The 10,000-nt window shown below is 42.0% G+C and overlaps 1 protein-coding gene across 4 annotated transcripts in view; it reads right to left on the reverse strand.

Moving 5' to 3' along the window:
* The window catches only part of LOC138636143 (WD repeat-containing protein 7), a 106,251-nt gene that overhangs the window by 60,661 nt on the left and 35,590 nt on the right, over positions 1–10,000 (reverse strand). For 3 of the 4 annotated variants that reach the window (XM_069724005.1, XM_069724004.1, XM_069724006.1), the window contains exons 19-22: positions 9,854–9,951; positions 4,242–4,364; positions 707–825; positions 1–53 (exon numbers count right to left, since the gene is read on the reverse strand). The exon at positions 1–53 is cut by the window's left edge and continues 71 nt beyond it. In XM_069724005.1, the coding sequence (XP_069580106.1) occupies positions 1–53; positions 707–825; positions 4,242–4,364; positions 9,854–9,951 (393 nt within the window). The remainder of the gene's footprint in view (positions 54–706; positions 826–4,241; positions 4,365–9,853; positions 9,952–10,000) is intronic. The other variant, XM_069724007.1, reaches the window with a different exon arrangement.

The following is a 10,000-nucleotide window of genomic DNA, read 5'->3' on the forward strand; positions in this document are numbered from 1 at the left end:
TGGCCGATCCTTCTCAGCTCAGCCAATAGAAGAGCCTGTGCAGCCTCACGGACCTAAAACAACAAAGAGGAGACGTTATGGCTGCGACTATAATGATCTTTATTTATTTGTCTTCAGGTGAGCAGCCGTGTCGGAGGTCATCACATCATTAAGATGAACATATATTGTCATTTATGCCTCCAGTAATATTTCCATAAAAAATGAAAGCTGTTCTTGAGCCATTTTGTAGTAGAAGCATGAGTTCGGTTTCTTTTGAAAGAAAACACTGAAGTCTCTGTAGGTGTTACTGTTATACAAGTTTAAACTCACTGAAGTAGGAGGTTTTTTTACAGGCACTTGAGGCGACAGTATAAACTCTGATCTAGTCCAGATTAAAAGTTGATATACATAATAATACATAAAAATAATGTTTTACACATGTTTTTCTGAGGGTCTGTCCAGGCGTTTCCAAAGAAAATGCCATTCGGGGAGATTTGGAGACATAAGTGATATGATGAAAAATGGATATAAAAAAAAAGGAAAAATGGATGAAACTATTTTCAATATCACATATGAGCAGGATAAAGTTTCTAAAAAGGTCCATCTGGGTTTGTTTTCATGATTAATTATAGGGAAAATATTTCATCATGATGTTCAACAGCACATGAACATTAGATGATTTGTCGGAGCCGGTTGGGCTGCAGGTGTCAGCGTGGACGGTGCGTACCTCCAGGCAGCGGTCCTGCCATCTCCGGGCCAACATCTCCAGCAGCGGAGGTCTGAACTTGTCCAGGCCGAGCAGGTCAGGAAGCATCACACAGTGCATGGCCGCCAGCTGGCTCCATCCTGCACACACACACACACACACACACATATATATACACAGTGAGAAAAGACGACAGGGAGGAGTCATGAACCCATTTATACACAAACTCTCACAAATGTCACTGCTGTCATATAAAAACTATGTTCTCAGCGTCTTCGTACTCCCTCAATATGAAAGTACTGCTGTGGTATCACTCCTCTCAGGACACTGTTTGGAAAGACAGAGTATAAATGCATATCTTAGATCAGCTGTGTGTATTTATTATGATAGTTTCCTCTCCCGGCAAAAAAAAACATGTTTCCATACGACAGCAGTGACTTTCTAACATCTGTACAACTTTACACCGTCCTGATACAGAAACCACACCAACAACAGGTAAACAAAGGATGGTAATATTGTCGACAATATTATTTGCAGTCTTGGTTAGAGCAAAGAGACTTATTTTCTGCTAACCAGAGTCTGAGAACGTTTGATGGCATCAAACAAGTAAACAACAGATATACAGCACCGTCAGGTGGGTCGACAGAAAGCCTCGCAACGATACCTCGGCATGATGAATCTAAGTTTGTGTTATTTCACTCGGCTGTCCGGCACTGTGTGGTTTTACAGAGGAGAACATTAGAAAGCTTCGTAGGTTTTCAGAATAAAAGACACAGATGCTTCGAGTACACAGCTCGTTCTTTGTTGTCCTGCGTGACTCAGGAAGAAAACTAACATTCAAAATGTCTTGGTATCGCTTTCACAAATCTGGCTGCTAAAATAATGGCACATATCTTTATTATAGATCAAACACCAGGGAAATATACACCAGCTTTCACATGTCTGTCACAAAAATCAAATGTTTCATTGATACGCAACATGAATCAGGCACCTTGTTCACATATATTAAGTCAATATATGGTTACCAGAGAAGATGCGTGTGTGAAAATGCACTCGTGTGATGGACACTGAATGGCTGATAGGTAGGAAAGAAATTTCAGGCGAATTTCTTTGCTGGGAGCAGCAGGAGAACTTACCTCGGCCAGAGAGACATACAGACAACTCAAACCGGAGCACGGGAATATTCTACGTAGAAGTTGACAGATTTACTGTGACGAGCTTCACCAAAGTAAAATCTTCAAAAAGTTGACACATATACATTTTATACCACAATGAAAAGAAGAATCAGTCAACCTCTACTGGAAACATGTGAATCACTGTCTTGCAGAAACCTCACGTGTTAATAACACGAATCTGAATAAATTCTTTCATTAAAACGGTTCTTAAATTTCATGTTGCTTTCCACAACATTTCCTGTTTCAGGCTGTTCCTTCATTTCATGCCTGGAGAAGAAGCTCCTCTAATAACAGTTCTTGAATTACGAAACAAAAAGATGAGACTTTGGTGTGTGCTTCACTGGGTCATACAATTAGGATACTTTACTTTATGCCACAATAAAGACGAACGTTATTATAAAAAATTTGAATTGTAATTATTGTTAATAATGATAATGAAGAATGCAGTCTGTTATTGTCTATTGCCAAAAACTCCAACTGTTGCTGCAACTACTTTTACTGCAGGAACAACAACGATCCCTGCTGCTGCTAACAGCAGCGACCACGACCGACCAGGACTCTTCCTGCTACAGCTTGAACTGCTGCTGCTACTAGTTATTTATTTTCATTTCTCTGTATTATTTATGTCCCACTGAGGTTGGAAACCTCTTTGCCAAGACAGCAGCATGAAAAAAACTGGTGGACAAAACAGCACACTGTAAAGTCAAACAACAAACTACTAGATACTAAATATAATCGATCATGTTATTACAACAAGGCAAACAGTGGGCACATTTTAGTTTGACCTGTTTTATGATGATGGAAGTGGTGGAAGTAGAAAACATGAAGACATCTTTCCCATTATGGCTGCTGCTAATATTCACCTATTACTACTGTTACTAACACGATCATAATAATAGGAAGACAACAAAGAAGACAGATTTGGTTTCTGCAGGGCAGTGTGATGTGAATAAACAGATTCACTACAGTTGCTGTTTAACTCTACAGAGAATACTTCCTGTACTATGAGGGAACGAGTCTCCATGTGCATGCTTGCTGTTTCCCATCAGAAAGAAATAAGTCCTGACCAGCTCTGGAAACTAAAAGTTACCAGCTTTGAAAGGCGCTTAATTCCCCGACAAATGTGGAAGTGTTTAAATAATCTGAGAGCACATTTATCGTAAATCCAACATCCTGTTAAAAAAATAGTTTATAACAGTTAAAGGCTCCGAAATCGATACCAGAAAGATGAAAAGTTACAATAAAACTTAGAATGATTCAAACTAAACATGAGGTTTCATTCAGTCCTCTGTTTTTAACTTCAAAAGCAATTTTCACAGTGTTACCACTCTACCAATTTTACAGTCAGATGGACGATGGAAGGAAAAATACATTTCAAACAAACGAAAAATTTCAGTTGTCGCAGAGAAAATTTAATTTTTTGGGGGGTATTTGGTCGGTTTCAACTTTTTGTTAGTTTTTTTTTTTTTTTTTTTTTCAGTGACAACCGGTGGAAATAGCAAGCATGCAAACAGTGAGCGCAGAGACATCAGGACATATGGACATTCAGACAGACGCAGGAAACAGGACATAGTTGCACGATACCGCCAACAAGTGACAAAAGACCAAAGACCAAGTACGTGGTAGAAAGACTGTCGTCAGTTCACTCTCAAACGAATCAGTTACAGCAAAGTTCGCTTCTTTGCAGATGACGCAACTCTTTATGTTACCAAATTTCAGAAACTCCACCCGGGTGATTTACAGTGAAAACTGTTTCTGACATATTTGGCAGCTTCTGATGGAGTATTTGTTCAATTTATGGTGAGAAATCATTAAATTTGTAGCTGCTTGAAGGGACTCAAGCAAACTAAATTCATTTTGTGTCACCAATTCAGATCCATTTCACAGATTTTACTCAACCAGTGTTTTTGCCAAGCAGCATTAGCATTAAAAGAAAATGTAAATTTCTGATTTCGTAGGATTGAAAGTGGACTGAACTCAGCTGTGACAGACGGACATATCAACAGACAGCGCTGTGGACCAAATCAAGGACAAAGACACTGCAGAAAAAACTGGAGCTAGACTCCTGAGATGAAAGCCTAACACGGGCTGCAGGGGAAAACTGGACTGATGCAAGAGAAGAGAAATGAGGTGACCGGCTCCAAGACGGAGAGGAAGAGGAAGAGGATTGGAGGATGTGAACTAAGGGGGGGAGAAAACACAGAAAGAGGAAAGCAGGGTGGATAAAACCTAAAATATTCAGATGGACTGAGAGAAGAAAATAAAAGACAGAAGGAGAGAAGGAGGAGAAGAAGATCTAGGAAGCAGAAGATCTCCAAAGACAGTTAAGGAACTGAAAAAAAAGACCTTCCCTAAACGCTACCCGTCAGTTCAGTCTGTACCTTCGTTGACTGAGAGGATGTTATGAGAAGCAGGGCCGGGACTGGGACAGCCAGGGGCCCCCTGAGGGAGGCCCCCGGGGGCCCACGCAGCCCCAGCAGTGTTGGCTGTGGCAGCTACAGCAGCTTGTAAAGGAAGAGAAGGAGAGAAATAATCAAGAAGGAAAGAACAGGTTAGAAAGATATAAATATATACGATACCGAACGGAGAGAGGAGACAAGAAGTCGGGCAGCGAGGAGGAAGAACATGAAGTAAGAACACACCAACAGAGAAATGGAAACACGGAAAGGAAATGAAAGAAAAAGAAGTTCAAAAATAACAGAAAATTTGCTTCCAATGTTTTCTAACTGTCAAAATAAAACACCAGCGAAACAAAGATGACACTTCATGTCCCAGCGAGCTTTTGGTTGAAGAGATCAAATTCAGGAGTTATTTTGGAGAACTGCACCCAGAAAAACCAAAACTGACAAAACTCCTACGCTCACCAAGATTTCAGACTCTGGCTCGAACATTTTATTTAATGCACAACGATTAGGAGGAATTTTACTACATGGATGACATGTCTGTAAAAACAGTCAATCTGCAAGATAAAAATACGAAGCACGGATTTAAATTGTAGTGATGGAGATTCTGTTTGAGCCCAAAGTCTGAAAGCTTTAAACTGTGGAGATCAAATGAATCACAATGTCGCTTACTATTATAATTCACATTAAAGTAAAAACCACATCTCACACATACACAGTATGAGATACAATAAGTCATGACTTTTTTTTTTTTTTGTTACATACAAATCATACAATCTACATACTAGTTCCACAAAATCTGCAAAACGCAACAGGTGCACATTCAAAAACTCAATAAACCAGTTTGACAGAGAAAACATGAAGCAAAGAGACGACAGAGAGAAAACACCTAAAGCGACGGGACGTCAGTTGGTGACGGAAAGTGAAAGAAGGTTTGAGTAGAGCGGAGTTGTTCCTCCAGAGAACAGGCAGCAGGCTGAAGCCATGCAGTGACCACGTGGAGGTGAAGAGAGACCGGACGAGGTGGAAGAGGAAGAAGAGGAAGAGGAGGAAGAGAGGAAGAGAGAGGAGAGATGAGGAGGAAACCAGAGACGGATGTTGCTGAAGTCAGTCGACAGCAGTTCTCGAGCGTCGGTGCGTGAAAAAAACACAAATTTCAAACAAACATTTGCTGCATAAGGAGGATTGAATATAATTATGTCATCTGTTTTTAGGAAGTGGGCGGAGCCTAGCAGGACGATGCTCTCTAGACACGGCTTGGATGTTGGCGGTAACGTTGTAAAATATCTACATATACAGACGATACTCTGCTATTCATATCAAACCTGAGAATTCAGCACCCACAAGTGAAAGAATGTAAATATCTGATGTTAATCTGGGGAATAACCAAGTTTAATTACTGCACTTAAATTAAAAAGTCTATAGTATATTAAATACTCAAAATGACAAAATCTGACCGATTTTAATCTTGGAAAAAAACCTTGCGATAAATCATTTAATGGTCCTTTATTTTAAACTTTTCCAGTGTTTTATTGCCATCTGGATGTTGATAAAAAGATACTGTTGTGGTTTAAAGTCCCAAAACCAGCCCGGCCCAACCACAGCTGTTCTGAACATTCATTCATAAAATATCTAACACTTGTTAAACTATAAAAACATGTATTGATTCGTATTTATTTAAATCAGTGTTTAATTGTGAAGTGAGAAGAGCAAATCCCTTTAAAGGAATAAACGCTGAGTTTATCTGGAAGTCCAAACCCTCAGTACACTTACTACTTGAAAGTTAAGAACGTTATTTGTAACACAGCAGAGTTATTCGAAGGTTATGTTACTTAAATATTCTGGAGTTTGTGCTCTTTGATGCCCAAAACTACAGCAGTAAAATAATCACCGACGCCCTGACGGGAGTTTTATTAATACTGAACGAAAGACACAAACACAGAAAACTCTGGATGATACTTGCAAACTTTTCTGCATTAGTGAGAACATGATTGTAAAATAATAATCTGCAGACATCCTGCTGTCTGTGCTGCAGTGGATCAGAGGGACCTCCTCTTTTATTACCATGTGAAAAGAGACGGTGAGCAGAGTGAACAAACTCATCTTCACAAAGCCTCTGACACACTCACACACACACACACACACACACACACACACACACACACACACACACACACACACACACACACACACACACACACACACACACACACACACACACACACACACACACACACACACACACACACCGTGTGTGTGTGTGTGTGTGTGTGTGTGTGTGTGTGTGTGTGTGTGTGTGTGTGTGTGTGTGTGTGTGTGTGTGTGTGTGTGTGTGTGTGTGTGTGTGTGTGTGTGTGTGTGTGTGTGTGTGTGTGTGTGTGTGTGTGTGTGTGTGTGTGTGTGTGTGTGTGTGTGTGTGTGTGTGTGTGTGTGTGTGTGTGTGTGTGTGTGTGTGTGTGTGTGTGTGTGTGTGTGTGTGTGTGTGTGTGTGTGTGTGTGTGTGTGTGTGTGTGTGTGTGTGTGTGTGTGTGTGTGTGTGTGTGTGTGTGTGTGTGTGTGTGTGTGTGTGTGTGTGTGTGTGTGTGTGTGTGTGTGTGTGTGTGTGTGTGGAGTTGGCAGATGGTGACGGCTGGTTAAAACGTCCCCGACAGCAGGATCCTCTCTGCAAAGAAACATCCAGAACTTCCAAAGTTTCTCCTTCTCTAGATGAAAATCCTCCTTTCTGTCTGCGTTTATGTTGTTTATTCTTGTCGTTCCAACTTACTGGATGTTTGTTTCCTCCAACTTTCTTCCTAGTTGCAGTTAAACCGTGATTACGACATACAGACGCACCCCGAAGTTACAAAGGAACCGAAGGAAACTGCAACACGAAATCTTGCCTCGTGAATTCAAATGACGTTCCTGAGATTCACAGAGGACAGATCCATGCTGGAAGATTACCTCCGTACATAAGGATTTATGTTTCTTGATGTCATATTCGGTTAATATTTGGTAGATAAACGGTCTGTCGTCCAAGAAGTGAACAGTAGAGAAGCTTTCAGCCTTCGTTCACACAGTTCAGACCAAAGATTCACGATGAGGTGAAACTCTGATTATTCTGTTCATGCACCAATGTTTGGCTCCAAGTTCTCCACCTTCTCCTTTATTTAATGTTTTTGGCTTTTCATCACTACTAAGAAGAAAAACTAAAATTACCCACAATCCTTTGCAGCAGAAGATACAGTGGGTACGGAAAGTATTCAGACCCCTTTTAAATTTTTCACTCTTTGTTTCATTGCAGCCATTTGCTAAAATCAAAAAAGTTCATTTTATTTCTCATTAATGTACACTCAGTACCCCATCTTGACAGAAAAAAACAGAAATGTAGAAATTTGTGCAAATTTATTAAAAAAGAGGTTTTCTTCCAGGATATCTCTGTACTTGGCCGCATTCATCTTTCCTTCAATTGCAACCAGTCGTCCTGTCCCTGCAGCTGAAAAACACCCCCATAGCATGATGCTGCCACCACCATGTTTCACTGTTGGGATTGTATTGGGCAGGTGATGAGCAGTGCCTAGTTTTCTCCACACATACCGCTTAGAATTAACGCCAACAAGTTCAATCTTGGTCTCATCAGACCAGAGAATCTTATTTCTCATAGTCTGGGAGTCCTTCATGTGTTTTTTTGTCAAACTCTATGCGGGCTTTCATATGTCTTGTACTGAGGAGAGGCTTCCGTCGGGCCACTCTGCCATAAAGCCCCGACTGGTGGAGGGCTGCAGTGATCGTTGACTTTGTGGAACTTTCTCCCATCTCCCTACTGCATCTCTGGAGCTCAGCCACAGTGATCTTTGGGTTCTTCTTTACCTCTCTCACCAAGGCTCTTCTCCCACGATTGCTCAGTTTGGCTGGACGGCCAGGTCTAGGAAGAGTTCTGGTCATCCCAAACTTCTTCCATTTAAGGATTATGGAGGCCACTGTGCTCTTAGGAACCTTGAGTGCTGAAGAAATTATTTTGATTTGATTTAGATTTTTTTTTGTGGATTTTATACACTTTATTAATCCCCGAGGGGAAATGTCTTCACTACAGCAGGGGGTCTCTCAGGGGGAGATGCTGCAGCAGGCTGCCACTAGCGCGGCGCCAGGTAACCTGACCTGAGGTGCATGTTTTTGGATGATGGGAGGAAGCCGGAGAACCCGGAGAGAACCCACGCAAGCACAGGGAGAACATGCAAACTCCGCACAGAAAGGCCCAGGACCGGATTCCAACCCGGAACCTTTTTTGCTGTGAGGTGACAGTGCTAACCACTGCACCACCGTGACGCCCATTTTGTAACCTTGGCCAGATCTGTGCCTTGCCACAATTCTGTCTCTGAGCTCCTTGGACAGTTCCTTCAACCTCATGATTCTCATTTGCTCTGACATGCACTGTGAGCTGTAAGGTCTTATATAGACAGGTGTGTGCCTTTCCTAATCAAGTCCAACCAGTTTAATTAAACACAGCTGGACTCCAATGAAGGAGTAGAACCATCTCAAGGAGGAGCAGAAGAAATGGACAGCATGTGAAATATAAATTTGCACAAAATTTGCACGGAAAGTATTCAGACCCCTTCACATTTTTCACTCTTTGTTTCATTGCAGCCATTTGCTAAAATCAAAAAAGTTCATTTTATTTCTCATTCATGTACTCAGCACCCCATCTTGACAGAAAAAACCAGAAATGTAGAAATTTGTGCAAATTTATTAAAAAAGACAAACTGAAATATCACATGGTCATAAGTATTCAGACCCTTTGCTGTAAAAATACTTTCCGTACCCACTGTACGTCACATCAACTGAGACTCCGAGAAAGTTGGTGGTGCTGAAGCTCCGCCCACAAAAGGAGGAAGGAGGAGAAGAAGCAAGAAATAGGAACAAGTACTAAAAGTAAAAAGGAATAGTATGCAACTTTGAAATTTTCTTCAGATTTTAGGTTTTAGTATAGTTGCACACAAAAATTAGAAAAGTGACATTCAGCTAACTTCAGATCTCAGAAGTAAAAGTTTGGAGACTTTTAGTTGGAAACAGCTGATGTTTTGTCTCTTTGTTCCCGACAGACAATGCGACGCCTTGCGATGACCGTCTGTGTTTTCAATATGAACCTTTCTACTTCTGGCACAAAGTGAGCCCATTAAAAGTGAACATGTATCAGCCCAAAAAAACCTCCCCTCCAGAGTGCCAGTGAGCAAGGCAGCGCCGGGATCCAACCTCCATGAGACTGAGGACGTCTTTTGTTTGACTAAATTCACCAACTCAGTCAGTCTTTCAGGGATCAAACGCATTCGGAGAGAGAACCCAGATGGAAAGCTGTGTTCACAGGCAGGTTTGCAGTGAAGCTGAGGTTCAACACCCCCCCCCCACCCCCATGTCAAAAACAACACAACAGCCCTTTAAAGACCCGCTGACCTCGGAAACAGCAGCAGCTTCCTCCTCTGATATTTTGGTTTCTTTTCTTGAACCCTCAGTGGGTTTTATTGCCGATGGGCTGCATTATCAGACCCCAGCCCCCCCCCCCCCCCCCCCGCAGGGCCCCAGGGGTGTGTGGAGCGAGCGCCCCCTCCTTTTGTAGTTACCTTGTTTGATCTGGGCCTGTAGCGCCGGGTTGGAGGGCTGGGGGGGGGCGGCAGGCGTCCTGCGAGGAGTCTCCGGGGTTCCTCCTGGTCTGGGAGGCCTGGAGGAGGATCACAAAGAGGAGGCATGAAATATTAAAGGAGCAGGGA

This window comes from Brachyistius frenatus, unplaced genomic scaffold (assembly GCF_029030835.1).
Source record: "Brachyistius frenatus isolate BFR_SWC_R1_liver_20210118 unplaced genomic scaffold, ASM2903083v1 Contig_356, whole genome shotgun sequence".
Classification (NCBI taxonomy): Eukaryota; Metazoa; Chordata; class Actinopteri; family Embiotocidae; genus Brachyistius; species Brachyistius frenatus.